Here is a 20,818-nt window from a genome sequence, read left to right on the forward strand (position 1 = left end):
GAGAACCTGACTCCCTTTGGCCAGGTCCCCAATACCTCAACCAGCTTTATGCCGAATGGTGCAGCGGTCTCTCTAGCCTGACCTCCGACCCCTGTTGTTGCTAAGCAGCTGGCTGGTAAAGTGGTCAGGGCCAAAAGTAGCTGTGTTCCAGGTGAACCCTCGTGATAATGAAGAGACGCCAGTACTTGGGCTCGAAACACCACAGCAGAAGCAATTTGAAAACGTCACAGTTCTAGGCATCGTCAGTCACTCTGACTACACCGGCAAACTTACCAGCCCTGGCTCAGTGGGTAGCAGGTGGGTTCAAGTCCCCAGTGCAGGGACTCGAGCACAAAATCCAGGCCGACACTCCTACTGCAGTAACTGAGGGAGTGCCGCACTATCGGAGGTGCCGTCTTTCGGATGAGACATTTAACCGTGGCCCCGGTCTGCCCTCTCAGGTGGACGGAAAAGATCCCATGGCCACTATTTTGAAGAAGAGCAGGGGAGTTCTCCCCGGTGTCCTGCTCAATATTTATCCCTCAACCAACATCACTAAAAACAGATTATCTGGTCATTATCACATTGCTGTTTGTGGGAGCTTGCTGTGCGCACATTGGCTGCCGCATTTCCTGCATTACAACAGTGACTACACTTCAACAGTACTTCATTGGCTGTAAAGTGCATTGGGATGTCCTGAGGTTGTGGAAGGCGCGATAGAAATGCTTTCTTTCTTTTAAAATAAACTGAAGCACCTCCCGCCTCTCCCCTAATATTTAAGTCAGGCTGCACTGAGCTAGGGAGATCTGGGATAGGTAATCCCGGCAGGCGCAGTGATAGCAGGAATTATACACAACCTCAGGGGGGGGTACAAAAGAGCCAGGGTTCCTGCTCCTGATCACTATTTAGTGGCGCACCGTGGAAAGGGGATAAGCAAAGTGGTGCACGAGATAAGCGAGGGGGTAAAGAGGATAAGCAAGAGGGTTAAAGGGGTTAAGCGAGGGGCGAAGAACTAACTCGTTACATCTATTGTGAAACCATGTTAGTGAGAGACGAGAGGCTGGAGCTGGCCCTCCTCCCCCTCAGTTATTAACCTGAGAACAAGTCTCTTTGCTCTGAGGTGTAAGTGGAGCCAGCGACATTGACCCCTTCTCTGGTGCTGTGCTCACACAAGCCAGCGGAGGTCACAGAACAGCAATCAGGGCCAATAAACATGTCACATAGACTCAGCTCCCTCCCCGGCAACTGCACAAACACCAGAGAATGGAAAACAAGGTACATGGGAGAGGTCATCTGCCTTGTTACAGACTGGAATACATTGGAGCGGGGGGGGGGGGGGTCAGTGTTTGTGCGATTCGCTGTCAGTATTATTAACTTGATCCACACAAACTCAGCGAGCAGCAGTGCTGTACAGGCCAGGAGGTACCAGACAGATCAAGAAATATCCTCAGTTTGTGCTGAAGAGATTTGATGAAGGGTTTAAATAGAGTAAATAAAGAGAAACTGTTTCCAATGGCCGAAGGGTCGATAACCAGAGGGCACAGATTTAAGGCGATTGGCAAAAGAAGCAGAGGGAACATGAGGAAAAACTTTTTACGTAGCAAGGATTTGGAATGCGAAGCCTGATAGGGCGGTGGATACAGACTCAATAGTCGCCTTCAAAAGGGAGTTGGATAAATACTTGAAGGAGAAAAATTGCAGGGATATGGGGAAAGAGCAGGGGAGTGGGACTGACTGGATTGCTCTTCGAAAGAGCCGGCGCAGACTCGATGGGCCGAATGGCCTCCTCCTGTGCTGTTCTATTCTATGATTCTATCTCAGCTATGACAGCACTTGGAAAGCTTTGAGAGTTCTCAGTGCCCCTGGATTAGAAAGTCAGAAAGGACTTGTATTTATATAGCGCCTTTCACAACCTCAGGCCGTCCCAAAGCGCTTCACCGAGCCAATGAAGTACTTTTGACGTCTGGTCACTGGTGTAATGTTCATTTCAGAACCAATTGGAAGCTGCAATGTGGCGAGGTAGGGGAAACTGTCAGCTCCCGCTGGATGGTTGACCCAAGTGTGACCTCTCTCATCCGTAACTAATTTGGAATCTCACGAGAATGCTGTGATACTGGCAGTGGATTCCGCCACCTGACTACTTTGAAAACCGCTGCACCCGCGCACAGTATGTAGTTAGAACCTGTCATCAACCTCCCTTCATTACACAGAGTGTACAGCACAGAAACAGGCCATTCGGCCCAACAGATTAATGCCGGGGTTTATGCTCCACACGAGCCTCCTCCCACCCTTCTGCATCTCACCCCATCAACATATACTTCTATTCCTTTAACCCTCACGTGTCTATCTAGCTTCCCATTCAATTCATCTTTGCTATTCGCCTCAACATAGAAGATAGGAGCAGGAGTAGGCCATTCAGCCCCTCGAGCCCGCTCTGCCATTTAATGAGATCATGGCTGATCATCCAAATTCAGTACCCTGTCCCTGCCTTCTCCCCATATCCCTTGATCCCTTTAGCCTCAAGAAATATATCTAACTCCTTCTTGAATATATTTAATGAATTGGCCTCAACTGCCTTGTGTGGTAGAGAATTCCACAGGTTCACCACTCTCTGGGTGAAGAAATTCCTCATCTCAGTCCTAAATGGCTTACCCCTTATCCTTAGGCTGTGACCCCTGGTTCTGGACTCCCCGACCACCGGGAACATCCTTCCAGCATCTAGTCTGTCTAGTCCTGTTAGAATTTTATAAGTTTCAATGAGATCCCCTCTCATTCTTCTAAACTGAGCCAATGAGACCAACTCCTGCTCCAGTTCACATCAGCTACCTGTGGTAGCAGGTTCCAAATCACAGCCAGTCTCTGGGTAAAGAACATTCTCCTGAATTCCCTAGTTATAAACTGAAAGAAAGACTTGCCTTTATACAGCACCCTTCATGACCTCAGGACGTCCCAAAGCGCTTCACAACCACTGAAGTACTTTTGAAGTGTGGTCACTGTTGTAATGTAGGAAACGCGGCAGCCAATTTGCGCACAGCAAGCTCCCACAGCAAACTGGCAAGTCAGATCATAGGAACAGGAGGAGGCCATTCAGCCCCTCGCCCCTGTTCTGTCATTCAATTAGATCACGGCTGACCTGTATCTTAACTCTATCCACCCTCCTTGGTTCTGTATCCCTTAACACCCTTGCCTAACAAAGATCTATCAATCTCAGGTTTGAAATTTTCAATTGACCCCCAGCCCCAACAGTCTTTTGGGGGAGAGAGTTCCAGATTTCCACCACCCTTTGTGTGAAGAAGTGCTTCCTGACATCACCCCTGAACGGCCTGGCTCTAATTTTAAGGTTACGCCCCCTTGTTCTGGACTCCCCCCACCAGAGGAAATCGTTTCTCTCTCTCTCGACCCTGCCAACTCCTTTACAGCTTAAACACCTCAATTAGATCACCCCTTAATCTTCTATACTCAAGCGAATAAAAGTCTCGTCTATGCAAACTGTCCTTGTAATTTAACCCTTTTAGCCCCGCTATCATTCTGGTTCCCAGTCTGTGCGGAGGTAGCTATGTGAACTGGAGCAGGAGTTGGTCTCATTGGCTCAGTTGGTCTCATTGGCTCAGCTGGTGTGGGCTATGGTTCCTTCTCCTGGTCTCTACCCGGCTTTACCCCTGTGAGTGGGACCTTAGGGTGAGGGCAGCCCCGACTAGGGGACGCTTCCTCAGGTCTCGAGTCATCACGGTAGCAACAAATGGCCGGGTGTGATGCCATGTCATAGAATGTGGAACTCGCTACCACAGGGAGTGGTTGAGGCAAATAGCATTGATGCAGTTAAGGGGAAACTAGATAAACACATGAGGGAGAAAGGAATAGAGGAAGATTATATAGAATATCCGGCACAGAAACAGGCCACTCGGCCCAACCAGTCCATGCCGGCGTTTATGCTCCACTCGAGCCTCCTCCCGTCTTTCCTCATCTAAATCTATCAGCGTAACCCTCTATTCCCTTCTCCCTCATATGTTTCTCTAGTCTCCCCTTAAATGCATCTATACTATTCACTTCAACCACTCCCTGTGGTAGCGAGGTCCACATTCTCACCAGAGAAGTTTCTTCTGAATTCCGTATTTGATTTCTTATATTGATGGCCTCTAGTTTTGCTCTTTCCCCCAAGTGGAAAAACTCTGGGGCAAAAATTGGCTCGCACCCGCCTTTGGGCCACTAACTTCGCCGGGGCGCTACTTTTAGCACCCCAGAAAAGTTATCATCCCCGCGGCCAAAATTGAATGGAAGTGCCCCAAGCTACTGGAAGCGCTCCCCCTCCCTCTTGGCGCGCTCCAGCCCAATATTGCGGCGCTACGTGCAACAGCGCCACGCGGGCCGGCATGTAGCGCCGCGGTACTGCAGGCCTCCCTCCCCAGTGCGCACCGGGGCCCCGCTGGGCCACCAGGGAGCGGGGGTGCCGGCAAGAGAGGCCGGCACTCAAGAGGAGTGCTGGGCTGACGGGTCGCGGCCGGCACCTCACGGGGGGGACGGCAGAGGGGGCAGGTGCCGGCAGGCGGCCCACAAAAAAAAAAATGGCCACCCAGCACCTGCTCTTTAAATATAGCCCCCCCCCACCCCGACCCTGTCGGACGTCTGGTGGTAGGTCAGGGGGCGCGACCCAAGTTTGCGGCCGGGGCGCTGCACGTGGCGATGATGTCATTGCCGGAAGTGCAGTGCCGCGGGGCGTTACAGGCTACCTCTGCCACTAACCTCCCGCTGAATTTCGCGGGAGGCGTCAGCGGCACCGCGCCTGGGCGCTAACGGGAGGCGCAAAGCAACCGAATTTTGCCCCCAGTCTGTGTTTACTACTTTTTGTAATTTTAAAGACCTCCATTATGTTATGAGATATGTTGATGGGGTGAGATGAAGAGGGGGTGGGAGGAGGCTGGTGTGGAACACAAACACCGGCACGGGACCTGTTGGGCCGAACGGCCTGTTTCTGTGCTGTAGATACGATGTACCTCACGGGCATCTCCGGGTGGCGGTGGGGGGGGGGGGGGCGGAGGGGGGAGGTCCTCCTTCCCTTCTCTTCGTCACGCGTTGCGGGCTCGATCGGGACCACTCACCCTGCTCGTGACCTTCTTTCCGCCGTTGCCGCTCCTTTCGCGAGGGGACCGCTGACTCGCTCTCCGTCTCGTTGTCCAGGTTGTCCTGACTGCCGGCTGCGTTCGCGCTGCACCAAAAAAATAAAAAAATAAACACCACAGGACAACAACATCAACAACTTGCATTTATACAGCGCCTTTAACATAATAAAACGTCCCAAGACGCTCCACAGCAGCGGCTTTCAAACAAAATTAGACACCGAGCTACAGAAGGAGAAATCAGGCCAGAACTTCGGGTCCCCACGCAGGGGCAGCACGGTGGCATAGTGGTTAGCACTGTTGCCTCACAGCGCCAGGGACCCGGGTTCAAATCTGGCCTCGGGTGACTGTCTGTGTGGAGTTTGCACATTCTCCCCGTGTTTGCGTGGGTTTCCTCCGGGTGCTCCGGTTTCCTCCCACAGTCCAAAAGATGTGCGGGTTAGGTTGATTGGCCATGATAAAAAAATTGACCCTTAGTGTTAGGGGGGATTAAATACGTGGGGTTACGGGGATAGGGCTTGGGTGGGATGGCTGTCGGTGTAGGGACCGGGTGCTAGGGTTTGGATGCTCAGCCATGATCTCGTTGAATGGCGGAGCAGGCTCGAGGGGCCGAATGGCCTACTCCTGCTCCTATCTTCTATGTTTCTATGAGTACGCGCTGGGTACTCACACGTAGGCCCAACGAAAGTGCTGGTTTCGTGCATGCACTGCGCACGCGCGGGAAACCGGAACTTGCATTCCCTTGAAGGAAGGAGTTCGGAGGTCGAACGTGTGCGCCGGAGAGGCAGCGCGTACGCCTGGAACTTCCGATTTTTTTTTTTTTTTTTTTTTTTTAAACAGGTTTCTCCAGGCGGGTAAGTCTCCAGCAGCTGCGCATGAAAAAAGCAGGCGCAAGGCCTGCTTTTAACAAGATAAGAGGTTAATTAAGCAAAATTTAAACTTTTTTCCACAGGTTTATCATTTTAAAATACTTTAAAGAAACGTAAGTTTATTTTTAGCCCCGTTAAAAACTGTAATGAATTTTTTCAAAAATTTAAATTTTTGTTTAAAATAGTTAATTTATGTAATTTATATAGTTATTTTAAAAATGTGATTTAAAAAAAAACTTATTTGAAGTTTTAGTTAGGTTTTGGGGCCGATATCTATTCATACAGGTCTTCCTGTCAAATTTATGAATGGAGATTCCCTGCTACGATTGGCTCCCCATGGCCCACGTGATCCCAGGGGACGCTCCGAACTAACTGCGTCCCTGGGATACGCAAGCACTGCGCGCCGGCAACTGGTGGAGGCCCAGGATCGGAATCCCACGCGGGCCCACAGCACAACGGCCGGCGCGCTAGGTAAGTGCAGGTCGAAGGCTTGTACCCGCGGGAAGCCTCCGACCCGAATTTCTGGGCCATTAGGACAGGTGACCAAAAGCTGGGTCAAAGAGGTCGGTTTTAAGGAGCGTCTTAAATGAAGAGGGAGAGGTGGAGAGGTTTAGGGAGGGAATCCCAGAGCTCGGGGCCCAGGCAGCTGAAGGCACGGCCGCCAATGGTGGAGCGATTAAAATCGGGGATGCTCAAATGGGCAGAATTGGAGGAGCGCAGAGATCGCGGAGGGTTGTAGAGCTGGATGAGGTTACAGAGATAGGGAGGGATTTGAAAACAAGGATGAGAATTTTGAAATCGAGGTGTTGCTTAACCGGGAGTCAGAGATCGCAGATCGTCACAATGCATCGCGTAAAGCTCAGGGTATCAGCAACTGAGTCACGGCGTGACCCGTAACACCCGTTACACGCCAGCAAAGCAACTGTACTGTCAGATGAAGTCAGGATCATACAGCGCAGAATTCGACATATAATTCAAAAATAAATATTTAGCAGGGATATGAAGGAAAGAGCAGGGGAGTGGGACTAATTGGATAGTTCTTTCAAAGAGCCGGCACAGGCGTGATGGGCCGAATGGCCTCCTCCTGTGCTGTATGATTCTACACCGAGGATAAAGGTAACAGCATCAACAGCAGGTAAATGGAGTTGAGGTACAAATCAGTTATAGGAACATAGGAACAGGAGTAGACCATTTAGCCCCTCGAGCCTGTTCCACCATTCGACCTAACTCCATATACCCGCCTTTGGCCCATATACCTTAATACCTTTGGTTAACAAAAATCTAACAATCTCGGATTTAAAATTAACAATTGATCTAGCATTAATTGCCATTTGCAGAAGAGAATTCCAAACTTCTACCACCCTTTGTGTGTAGAAGTGTTTCCTAATTTCACTCCTGAAAGGTCTGGCTCTAACTTTTAGACTCTGCCCCCTAGTCCTAGAATCCCCAACTAGCGGTAATAGTTTCTCTCTCTCTACCCTATCTGTTCCTTTTAATATCCGGAAAACTTTGCTCAAATCACCCCTTAACCTTCTAAGTTCCAGGGAATACAATCCTAGTGTGCGTAATCTCTCCTCGTAACTTAACCCTTGGAGTCCGGGTCTCATTCTGGTAAACCTACGCTGCACTCCCTCCAAGGCCAATATATCCTTCCTAAGGTGTGGTGCCCAGAACTGCTCCCAGTGCTCCAGGTGTGGTCTAACCAGGGTTTTGTACAGCTACAGCATAACTTCTACCCCCTTGTATTCTAGTCCTCTAGATATAAAGGCCAGCATTCCATTAGCCCTTTTGATTATTTTCTGTACCTGTTCATGACATTTTGATGATCGATGTACCTGAACCCCCCCGAGTCTCTTTGGACCTCCACTGTTTTTAGCTATTCACCATTTAGAAAGTTCCCTGTTCTATCTTTTTTAGGTCCAAAGTGGATGACCTCACATTTGCCGACATTGATATCCATTTGCCACAGTTTTGCCCATTCACTTAATCTGTCGATATCTCTTTGTAATGTTGTGCTTTCATCTACACTGCCTACAATGCCGCCTATCTTTGCGTCATCGGCAAATTTGGATATATGACTTTCTATGCCATCATCTAACTCGTTAATAAATATTGTGAATAGTTGAGGTTCCCACACAGATCCCTGTGGGACACCACTCGTCACATCCTGCCAATTAGAGTACCTGCCCATTATCCCTACTCTCTGTCTCCTGCTGCTCAGCCAGTCTCCTAACCAGGTCAATAATTTGCCCTCAGTTCCGTGGGCTTCTACCTTAGTTAACAGTCTCTTATGTTGATCTGATTGAATGGCGGAACAGGCTCCAGAGGCTGAATGGCCACCTCCTGCTCCTATGTTCCTGACAGATAGGTCAGACTCAATGAAACCTGACGATAGTTACCTGGGGCGAGACATTTAACTTTATGGGATGTCCTCCAATTGTATTGGAAGGAACGAGGTCTGATTTGGGAAGGACAAAGAGATTTTGCCCTCCTATTCAGTGCTTGTTTTATGCATCTCAGGGGATCTCCGCAATGTGCGGAATGAGGCAGACCCAACTGAAGGTAATCAGGGAATCTTCCTCATTCCTTCATCCCCAAACACAAATACCAGCTTTTTAGATCCAGATTTTTTTTAACTGAATTCAAATTCTCAAACCACCATACCAAAGAATCCTGTGTTCCCTGGATTGTTAGTCCAGCAACATTACTGTAGCCCTGTATATTGGCAGGATGTGACGAGTGGTGTTCCCCAGGGATCTGTACTGGGCTTTATACCATATATATTAATATAAACATAGAAACATAGAAGATAGGAGCAGGAGTAGGCCATTCGGTCCCTCGAGCCTGCTCTGCCATTCAATGAGATCATGGCTGATCATCCAAATTCAGTACCCGGTCCCTGCTTTCTCCCCATATCCCTTGATACCTTTAGCCTTAAGAAATATATCCAACTCCTTCTTGAATATATTTAATGAATTGGCCTCTACTGCCTTCTGTGGTAGAGAATTCCACAGGTTCACCACTCTCTGGGTGAAGAAATTCCTCCTCATCTCTGTCCTAAATGGCTTACCCCTTATCCTTAGACTGTGACCCCTGGTTCTGGACTCCCCAACCATCGGGAACATCCTTCCAGCATCTAGTCTGTCTAGTCTTGTTAGAATTTTATAAGTTTCGATGAGATCCCCTCTCATTCTTCTAAACTCCAGCGAGTACAAGCCTAATCGACCCAATCTCTCCTCATATGTCATTCCTGCCATCCCAGGTATCAGTCTGGTGGATCTTCGCTGCACTCCTTCCATGGCAAGAACATCCTTCCTCAGATAAGGCGACCAAAACTGCACACAATACTCAAGATGTGGCCTCACCAAGGCCCTGTACAACTGCAGCAAGACATCCTTGTTCCTGTACTCAAACTCTCTCGCTACGAAGGCCAACATACCATTTGCCTTCTTAACCGCTTGCTGCACCTGCATGCTTACTTTCAGCGACTGGTGCACAAGGACGCCCAGATCTCATTGCACTTCCCCTTCTCCCAATCTATTGCCATTCAGATAATAATCTGCCTTCCTGTTTTTGACACCAAAGTGGATAACCTCACATTTGTCCACATTATATTGCATCTGCCATGCTTCTGCCCAATCACCCAACCTGTCCCAATCATACTGGAGTTTCTTGGCATCCTCCTCACAGCGCACACGCCCACCCAGCTTTGTGTCGTCTGCAAACTTGGAGATATTACATCTAGTTCCCTCGTCCAGATCATTAATGGGCCAGAAATTCGTGAACGGGGCTTGCCGCGCGTGCAAGGTCCCGATTTGCACTTACCCGACGCGCCTGCCGATCACCTCCAGGGACGCCTGGAATTCCATTTTGAATCTGAAGAATCCCGGGCAGCGTTTGACGTCACGCCACCCAGGAGTGCAGCCAGCGCGAAGCCTGGAGCGCGCTGTGCAACTGAGACACGCCCCTTGAGGTCTCAGTTTAACAGGACACGCCCCCAATGTTTCTGCCAAGCTGCTAAGCATTTTTACATGCAAAGCAGCAGTTTAAATAGGTTTTTGGAAGTTTTTTGAAGATTTTGGTAACTTTTATAAACTTTTAAAAACGTTTACATTATTTTGAAGAATCTGAAGTAGTTTTAAACAGAATTAAAGCAATTTAAAGACTTTTAAAAGCCCTAAAAGATTTTTTTTAATTCCATTTATTTATTTAGCAATGTTGTCGTCATACGTGTCTTCACACTGTTCCCTTTGGGGAACTGTATGAAGTGGTGGAAGGATTTATGGCCATGATTAACGCTCATTCCGTGACCGTAACCATCTTTGAACCAGCCATTAGGGCGGTGAGTCCTATGGCGAGAGGGTTTTACGGGCTCCCACAAGCTATACAAGGAGGGGGGGCCACCCACACCCACGGACGCAAATATCCCACTGGATGTCAACCCAGAATTTAGAGCCGGAGCTCCGACTCCACTTGCCGGGACTGTCTGGAGCGGGGTTCGAAACCCTACCCTGATCTGGCCCAGCGGCGGGGATCCTACCGCTATGCCAAAGGCCCAATCCGATTAGCAACATGAAATGGCTGGAATGAGCACAATTCACGGCATTAAAAGAACTCACAATTGAACTGATGATGACCTCAGCAATCTCCTCAAGGAGATGGAGGCGCAGCGCCTGCTCATCATTGGTAATGAGAAGTCAAAGGCGCCGCAAAAAGGGCAGATGATAGCTTGGTCTTTCAAGTGGCAGCATAGGGCTCCAGTCACGGGGAGGGAAAAGGCGCAGGAAACGTATGGGTGTCACCTTTTGTGCGGAGTGGGCCTTTTGCGTAGCAGTAAGCATCCCCGCCGCTGGGCCAGAAGGAGTAGGGTTTCGAACCCCGCTCCAGACAGTCCCGGCAAGTGGAGTCGGAGCTCCAACTATAAATTCTGGGTGGACATCCAGCGGGATACTTGCGTCCGTGGGTGTGGGTGGCCCCCCCCCCACTCAGATGGGTTGTGGGAGCCCATAAAACCCTCACGCCATAGGACTAACCACCCTAATGGCTGGTTCAAAGATGGTTACGGTCACGGAATGAGCGTTAATCACGGCCATAAATCCTTCCACCACTTCATACAGTTCCCGAAAGGGAACAGTGTGAGGATACGTACGACAATGACCTCTTGCGCAATGCACCTCCTTGGACCCTCAGTCGCAGATGCGAGGGGGCAAATCGTGCAATTGTTAAATTTTTCATTTTATTGACATGTAAAATGTTGGCCCAGTAATTCCCTTCCAAATGCGCGAGTACGGTCGGGGTACTTACGCGTCTGGCCGGAGGAAATGCCGGTTTTCAGCATGCACAGTGCATGTGGGGAAAACCGGCATTTCCTGTCCTCTGAACGAAGGGGTTCAGAGGCAGAACGCGTGCGACTGCACAGGCAGCGCGTGCGCAGTAAAATTCGCCGCTTTCATTCATGCTTTCAGTGAGGTCAAGTCCTTACAACTTACACATGAAAAAAGCATGGGTACAGTTGCTCCAGAGGCTGCGGAGGAAGATATTTCTTATCGTGGAGCTTCTGAAAGTATGTATGTCTGTATATATTCCTTTGCGTGTTATGTATATATTCCTTTACTTATGTGTATGAATGTATTATTTAATTATGACTTTCAGAGAAAGTAACTTATTGGAAAATCATAATTAAAAACATACATTCATACACATAAGTAAAGGAATATAAAACATACATACATATACGTAAAGGAATATATGCGGACATACATACATAATTACTTATTACTGATGAAAAGTTTCTTTCTTAAAAGTGCTGGAAATGTTACATTACTCATTTTAGAACACTCATTTTCACATTCAATTCACACAGCCACAATTGCTCCTTCTACCTACCGTTCTGAAAACCTGTTTAAAAAAAAAAATTTAAACTTTAAAACTTACTTAAAATTTCTTAAAATAACTTCCCTCCCTTTCCCAAACAAAAATATTGCCTTTCAGAAGCTCCACGATAAAATATATCTTCCTCCACAGCCTTGGAACAACTTTACACATGCTTTTTTCAAGTGTAACTTGTAAGGACTTACCCTCACTGAATCCATGAATGAAATCGACGAAGTTCACTGCGCAAGCGCTGCCTGTGCAGTCGCACGCGCTGTGCCTATGAACCCCTTCGTTCCGAGGTCTGGAAATGCCGGCGTTCCCCGCATGCGCTGTGCATGCTGAACGCCGGCATTTCCAACGGCCAGATGCGTGAGTACCCAGACCGTACTCACGCATTTGCTCACGAATTTCTGGCCCATTATATATTGTGAATAGCTGGGGTCCAAGGACCGATCCCTGCGGTACCCCACTAGTCACTGCCTGCCACTTGGAAAAAGAGCTGTTTATTCCAACTCTTTGCTTTCTGTCTGCCAACCAGTTCTCTATCCAAGTCAATACCTTGCCCGCAATCCCATGTGCCTTAACTTTACACGCTAATCTCTTATGCAGGACCTTATCGAAAGCCTTTTGAAAATCCAAGTACACCACATCCACTGGTTCTCCCTTAGCTATTTTACCAGTTACATCCTCAAAAAATTCCAGTAGATTAGTCAAGCATGATTTACCTTTTGTAAAGCCATGTTGACTTTGTCCGATCCGGTCACTTTTTTCCCAAGTGCTCTGCTATTACATCCTTTATAATGGACTCTAGCATTTTCCCCACTACCGATGTCAGGCTTACCGGTCTGTAATTCCCCATTTTCTCTCTACCACCCTTTTTGAACAGTGGGGTAACATTAGCTACCTGCCAATCCATGGGAACTGTTCCAGAGTCTATCAATTTTGGAAGAAATGACTTAGAAGGAAGAAAGCAAGAAAGAAAGAAAAAAAGGATTGCATTTCTATAGTGCCTTTCACGACCACTGGACATCTCACAGCGCTTTACAGCCAACGAAGTACTTTTGAAGTGTAATGCAGGAAACGCAGCAGACAATTTGCACACAGCAAGCTCCCACTACCAGCAATGAGAGAAGGACCAGATAATCTGTTTTAGTGATGTTGATTGAGGGATAAATATTGGCCCCAGGACAACTCTCCTGCTCTTAGAAATAGTGCCATGGGATCTATTACGTCCGCCTGAGAGAGCAGATGGGGCCTCGGTTTAACATCTCACCCGAACGACGGCACCTCAGACAGTGTAGCGCTCCCTCAGTAGGAATAAAGAGCTTTATAGCCACGGTTGCAGATGGCACTGCGTTAGGAGGCACAGTGAGTGTGTAGATGGGAGCAGGAAGCTACAAAGGGACCTAGTCAGACTAAATTATGTTTTAAAATTCATTCTCGGAATCTGGGCGTTGCTGGGAAGGCCAGCATTTATTACCCATCACTAGTTTTCCTTGAGAAGGTGGTGGTGAGCTGCCTTCTTGAACTGCTGCAGTCCGTGTGGTGAAGGTGCTCCCACAGTGCTGTTAGTTCCAGGATTTTGACCCAGCGACGGTGAAGGATCGGCGATATATTTCCAAGTCAGGACGGTGATGTGACTTGGAGGCGAACTTGGAGGTGGTGGTGTTCCCATGCACCTGCTGCACTTGTCCTTCTAGGTGGTGGAGATGTGGGTTTGGGAGGTGCTGCAGTGCATCCCGTCGATGGTACACACTGCATCCACGGCACGCCAGTGGTGGAGGGAGTTAATGTTTAAGGTGGTGGATGGGGTGCCAATCAAACGTGCTGCTTTGTCCTGGATGGTGTTGAGCTTCTCGAGTATTGTTGGAGCTGCACTCATCCAGGCAAGCGGAGAGTATTCCATCACACTCCTGACTTGTGCCTTGTAGATGGTGGAAAGGCTTTGGGGAGTCAGGAGGTGAGACACTCACCGCAGAATACCCAGCCTCTGACCTGCTCTTGTAGCCACGTCATTTATGTGGCTGGTCCAGTTAAGTTTCTGGTCAATGGTGACCCCCAGGATGTTGATGGTGGGGGAGTCGGCGATGGTGAATCCATTGAATGTCAAGGGGAGATGGTTAGACTTTCACTTGTTGGAGATGGTCATTGCCTGGCACTTGTGTGGTGCAGTTATCAGCCCAAGCCTGAATGTTATCCAGGTCATGTTGCGTGCGAGCACGGATTGCTTCCTATACTGCTCTGGGATGGCAGTCCGTGATGGAGTGCACAAAACAATGCGTTTCTCAGGCGTCATGAGACCTCTGCTACCTTGTCCAAATGGCCATTCCTCGCGAGTGAGCAAAGATCAACAGGCTATGCAACTGTGAAAGCATCACAGCCAAACCAGTTCCTGCCCGCACCTGGCATTCACACAGGTTCAAGTCGCGGTCACCAGATCCGATTCTCAGGCTGATTCCCCCTCTCCCGAGTCGAGAGCACTGGGACCAAGTCTAATACCCTGACCACTGCTCCAGCTCAGACCCACGAGCTCAGCGAATGGCATTAGACGGTTAACCTATGCTCTGGTAGTGAAGCACATGGGGAGCTGCCAGGTGCGATGACCCGTTCAATTAAAGCTAGGCTGTTCAGGGGCAAAATCAGGAAGCATTTTTTTTACACAAAGGGCAGAGGAAATCTGAAACTCTCTTCCCCTGAAAGTTTAATCCGAACCCACAATGCCTGGACTCATTTTGAAGCAACTGTTGAAAGTGTAGGAACATTTGTCTGTTGAATCAGGTCCGGTTGATGCAAAACCTGTGTTTTTAAGGGCAAACAAAATAAACACTGACTGGTTTCAACCAAAGCCACGATACTATAGCCCTGGTAACCATCACAAAGAAGTCTCTTCATTCTTTAACTGTGTCAGCTCACTGCCCCCTTGTGGAAGCAGCCAACATTTCAGTAACATTACTGCCGTATGTCAAAACAAATTGGGACAGTGTAGAGGGAGATTTACGCTGTATCTAACCCGTGCTGTACCTGCCCTGGGAGTGATTGATGGGACAGTGTAGAGGGAGCTTTACTCTGTATCTAACCTGTGCTGTACCTGCCCTGGGAGTGATTGATGGGACAGTGTAGAGGGAGCTTTACTCTGTATCTAACCCCGTGCTGTGCCTGCCCTGGGAGTGTTTGATGGGACAGTGTAGAGGGAGCTTTACTCTGTATCTAACCCGTGCTGTACCTGCCCTGGAAGTGTTTGATGGGACAGTGCAGAGGGAGCTTTACTCTGTATCTAACCCATGCTGTACCTGCCCTGGGAGTGTTTGATGGTTCAGCTGAACTAGAGGGTAACCTCCAGGCTACTTAACCATGTGAGGCACCTCAGTCAAATCAAACCCTGTCCTCATCCTGTGATCCATAGGACCGTAGGTTCCAGCAGGTTCCACAGGTCAACGTTCGGGAGCAGCAACCCTTGATGAACCAGGGGTCATAGTCTGAGAATAAGGGGTCAGCCATTTAAAACTAAGATGAGGAGAAATTTCTTCACTCAGAGGGTGGTGAATCTTAGGAATTCTCTACCCCAGAGGGCTGTGAAGGCTCAGTCATTGAGTATATTCAAGACAGAGATCGATAGGTTTTTGGATATTAAGGGAATCAAGGGGATATGGGGATAGTGAAGGAAAGAGGAGATGAGGTAGAAGATCAGCCATGATCTTACTGAATGGCGGAGAAGGCTCAAGAGGCCAAATGGTCGACTCCAGCTCCTATTTCTTATGTTCTTATGTCCTGTCTCTGACTTAGGAGTTACTTTCTTAAAGTCAAAACTTACCATCCCCCAACAGTCAAGTGAGGCAGTTCCGTCAGTAATGTAATAAGATAAATGTAGGGTTTGAAACTCAGGCACAATGCATCTTCCGCAGTAAAACTGTAAACTCCCTAATCTGATAATGACTGGTATAAACGGGCCAGGCAACAGGGCAAGGAATTGCTCGAGCTCAGCCCATAATTACAGCAGAGGCAGGGGGAAGGGGGTAGGAGTTACCATAGCAACACAAACAAGAGTAAAAGGCTGCATTCCCAATTTTTTTTATTGCATTTTTTTTGTACAAATTATTAAGCCGCTGGATTCGTCCCTAGGCTGCTCGCCAACTCCGCGGTCCAGAGTCACGTAACGGCAGGCCTGGGCTCGCTGACCTTTCCCCCAATCGCTTCAGGGGATCCCATCCCGCCAACTCCAGGTAAACTCACCCCACACGCTCGGGGGAGGAGCTGGGGGCCGCGTCGGGGAAATCCGGGTGGCAGTGGGTTCGCATCTCGCTGCGCCTCGCAATGCCGGGTCACGGGAAAGTGCACAGGTCACTGAATCATACCGCACAGAAGGAGACCATTCGGCCCATCGTGCCTGTGCCGGCTCTTTGAAAGTGCGATCCAATTAGTCCCACTCGCCCCTGCTCTTTCACCAAAGCCCTGTAATTTCTTCTCCTTCAAGTAGTTATCCAATTCCCATTTGAAAGTTCCTATCCCTTATTTATAAAAAAGTGATGCTGTATCATTGATCGTGCACCAAAAGCAAAGCCTTGCGAACAATGCCAGGACGGGTCGGATTTGACTCGTCCCAGTTTGACTGAGTGTCGGTGCGATCGCTGCCCCTCTCACGCAAGCTTCAGATCACACAGGAACAGGAGGAGCGATTATCAGACAAAAATTGACACCGAGCCACATAAGGATAAATTAGGGCAGGTGACCAAAATAGGTTGTTTTTTAAGGAGTGTCTTAAAGGAGGAGAGAGAGGCGGGGAGGTTTAGGGAGGGAATTCCAGAGCTTAGGGCCTCGGCAGCTGAAGGCACGGCCGCCAATGGTGGAGCGATTAAAATCGGGGATGCTCAAGAGGCCAGAATTGGAGGAGCGCAGAGATCTCGGAGGGTTAGGAACATAAGAATTAGGAGCAGGAGTCGGCCATACGGCCCCTCGAGCCTGCTCCGCCATTCAATAAGATCATGGCTGATCTTCGACCTCAACTCCACTTTCCCGCCTGATCCCCATATCCCTCGATTCCCCGAGAGTCCAAAAACCTATCGATCTCAGTCTTGAATATACTCAATTACTCAGCATCCACAGCCCTCTGGGGTAGAGAATTCCAAACATTCACCACCCTCTGAGTGAAGAAATTTCTCCTCATCTCAGTCCTAAATGGCCGACCCCTTATTCTGAGACTGTGACCCCTGGTTCTAGACTCCCCAGCCAGGGGAAACAACCTCTCAGCATCTACCCTGTCAAGCCCTCGCACCTTTCAACTCTCCTCTTTTGTTTTATTAGTTCCTGGGATGTGGGCGTCACTGGCAAGGCCAGAATTTATTGCCCATCCCTAATTGCCCTTGAGAAGGTGGAGGTGAGCCACCTTCTTGAACCGCTGCAGTCCGTGTGATGAAGGTACTCCCGCAGTGCTGTTAGGGAGGGAGTTCCAGGATTTTGACCCAGCGAGGATGAAGGATCGGCCAATATACTTCCAAGTCAGGACGGTGTGTGACTTGGAGGGGAACTTGGAGGTGGTGGTGTTCCCATGCGCCTGCTGCCCTTGTCCTTTTAGGTGGAAGAGGTCGCGGGTTTGGGAGGTGCTGCTGAAGAAGCCTTGGCGAGTTGCTGCAGTGCATCTTGTAGATGGTACACACTGCAGCCACAGTGCGCCGGTGGTGGAGGGAGTGAATGTTTAAGGTGGTTGATGGGGTGCCAATCAAGCGGGCTGCTTTATCCTGAATGGTGTCGAGCTTCTTGAGTGTTGTTGGAGCTGCACTCACCCAGGCAAGTGGAGAGTATTCCCTCACACTCCTGACTTGTGCCTTGTAGATGGTGGAAAGGCTTTGGGGAGTCAAGAGGTGAGACACTTGCCACAGAATACCCAGCCTCTGACCTGCTCTTGTAGCCACGTCATTTATGTGGCTGGTCCAGTTAAGTTTCTGGTCAATGGTGACCCCCCAGGATGTTGATGGTGGGGGATTCGGCGATGGTGAATCCATTGAATGTCAAGGGGAGATGGTTAGACTTTCGCTTGTTGGAGATGGTCATTGCCTGGCACTTGTGTGGTGCAAACAGTAATTGGCAGTTATCAGCACAAGTCATGCTGCAGCTTGCATAAGAGATTAGCGTGTAAAGTTAAGACACATGGGATTGGGGGCAAGGTATTGACTTGGATAGAGAACTGGCTGGCAGACAGAAAGCAAAGAGTTGGAATAAACGGCTCTTTTTCCGAGTGGCAGTGACTAGTGGGGTACCGCAGGGATCGGTCCTAGGACCCCAGCTATTCACAATATATATTAGTGATCTAGACAAGGGAACTAGATGTAACATCTCCAAGTTTGCAGACGACACAAAGCTGGGTGGGCGTGTGTGCTGTGAGGAGGATGCCGAGAAACTCCAGTATGATTTGGACAGGTTGGGTGATTGGGCAGAAGCATGGCAGATGCAGTATAATGTGGATAAATGCGAGGTTATCCACTTTGGTGGCAAAAACAGGAAGGCAGATTATTATCTGAACGGCAGCAGATTGGGAAAAGGGGAAGTGCAATGAGACCTGGGTGTCCTTGTGCACCAGTCGCTGAAGGTAAGCATGCAGGTGCAGCAGGCAGTTAAGAAGGCAAATGGTATGTTGGCCTTCATAGCGAGAGGATTCGAGTACAGGAGCAAGGATGTCTTGCTGCAGTTGCACAGGGCCTTGGTGAGACCACATCTTGAGTATTGTGTGCAGTTTTGGTCACCTTAGCTGAGGAAGGATGTTCTTGCCATGGAGGGAGTGCAGCAAAGATTCACCAGACTGATACCTGGGATGGCAGGAATGACGTATGAAGAGAGATTGGGTCGATTGGGCTTATAGTCGCTGGAGTTTAGAAGAATGAGAGGGGATCTCATTGAAACTTATAAAATTCTAACAGGACTAGACAGACTAGATGCAGGAAGGATGTTCCCGATGGTGGGGGAGTCCAGAACCAGGGGTCACAGTCTAAGGATAAGGGGCAAGCCATTTAGGACAGAGATGAGGGGGAATTTCTTCACCCAGAGAGTGGTGAACCTATGGAATTCTCTACCACAGAATGCAGTTGAGGCCAATTCATTAAATATATTCAAGAAGGAGTTAGATATATTTCTTAAGGCTAAAGGGATCAAGGGATATGGGGAGAAAGCAGGGACAGGGTACTGAGTTTGGATGATCAGCCATGATCTCATTAAATGGCGGAACAGGCTCGAGGGGCCGAATGGCCTACTCCTGCTCCTATCTTCTATGTTTCTATGTATACAAATCCCTGGTTAGGCCACACCTGGAGTACTGTGAGCAGTTCTGGGCACCACACCTTAGGAAGGATCTACTGACCTTGTGCCGTGTCGGTTTACCAGAATGCTACCCAGGCTTCAAGGGTCAAATTACGAGGCGAGATTACAAATACTGATGTTCCATAACCGTTACGCTACCGTACCTTGCAGGTGAATGTCAGGTGAGGGCAGGAGTGAGTTTGTGTGTGATGCCCTCCACAGTTCAACAGCCAGAGTCACACATCGGCAAGTTCAGGAGGTATCGGAAGGTGAACCCCAGCAATAGTGTACATCATGCAGGGGGGAGGGAAGTGGCGCAACAAAACCCAAATAACTGTACAGATCTGGGGGTGGCGGTGTAAGAGAGGAGCTATGGAGGGTACACCACGCAGGCCCCGATACCAGAGTTATGCAGCAGGCATGACTGACTCCACGGTACGTGCGTGACTAGGTTGCATCTACGTTACAGCTTGTCGTCGCCCACAAGCTATTTAACTGTGGTGTTACTCCGGGACCTGTGTAATAATCAATTCACGCGCTGATGTCCGCTGGCAAATTACAATGAGTAGAAAACTGAGATGGAGGGAGGGTCAGGGAGATATACCGCAGGTGGTCGCAGTGACTTGGTCGGTGTCAGGAGGTTGGGATCAGGGCCTCACAGTGTGTGCAGGTTTCAGAGTCCGCGGTCATTTATCTCCGTCGTTGAGATTGTTTCAATCTGTGCGTTTAGCTGATATTTTCTAACTGAATTCTGACTCCACGGGGGGACGGACTGAATCGCCACTGCACCCAGCCAAGTCGCCCAACTCACAACGGGTCGAGAGCAAAGTTGCGCGGCCGCACAGGGCTCCAAGTGGTCCCGTGCAGGCCGCTCAACGAGTTTCCAGTGGGAAAAAACCACGTATGTGCGGAATTGTGAGTGGGCCGCACAGCCTGTTAAAGGGGACGCGCACCCAAAATAAATTAGTGGGAGCATTGGTCGAGAGTAATAGTTAAAGGAAGGGTGGAGCCCATTCAGGGTAAAGGAGGAAATCTTCTTGTGGACGCAGAGGGCATAACTGAGGTGCAGGAAACTCTTTGGTATCCGGCACCGACGGGACCGGCGTGTTGCCGGTTGATCAAAAATTCCAGATGACGGAGAAGGTTATCGACCGAGGCTATTTTTAACAAAGAAAATTTAAAAAATCAAGAAATGTGCAGTATACAGTAATTGGGTACTCGCCTACAGAATGTTGTGTTAAATGGATGGTGGAAGGTGCTTGATTAAGTACAGTACTGCCAGTTGAGGGTAATGCAATGCAATGACTACCAGCAGCGTGGGAGACACACAGTACCCCTGTAAAATGGCGGATCAGAAGAGACTACCGGCAACGCGGGAGAATCAGACTCCTGTTGCAGGGGTATTGAGGTGTTCCGACTGCCGACAGCGCCAAGAAGCCGAGTAGTGGCAGTTTGGAGAACTACCCCCCACTGACTAACTCGGCCACCGCGGGAGACTCGGACTCGGCAACATTGCTGGTTATTGAGGTGTTGTTTTCGGAGTATGAATTTTGCCGGTCAATAGAGAATTCCGGATATTTAGGTGCCGTTTAAACGAGAGTTTCCTGTACTGAGTGAGTAATTTGTTTCTGTCTTCACAAAAGAAGAGCATGAAGTTAGTGTTGCAGTAGAGGAGGGGGAGTAGAGATATTGGATAGG

General features: G+C 49.1%; 1 protein-coding gene across 1 annotated transcript in view; it reads right to left on the reverse strand.

Moving 5' to 3' along the window:
- dvl3b (dishevelled segment polarity protein 3b) overlaps positions 1-20,818 on the reverse strand; it is a 187,358-nt gene that overhangs the window by 93,971 nt on the left and 72,569 nt on the right. Inside the window, exon 4 of the mRNA XM_085989689.1 lies at positions 5,076-5,182. Within this exon, the coding sequence (XP_085845815.1) occupies positions 5,076-5,182 (107 nt within the window). The remainder of the gene's footprint in view (positions 1-5,075; positions 5,183-20,818) is intronic.

This window comes from Somniosus microcephalus, chromosome 6, assembly GCF_052327205.1.
Source record: "Somniosus microcephalus isolate GS21.2 chromosome 6, FLI_Smic_1.0, whole genome shotgun sequence".
Lineage (NCBI taxonomy): Eukaryota > Metazoa > Chordata > Chondrichthyes > Squaliformes > Somniosidae > Somniosus > Somniosus microcephalus.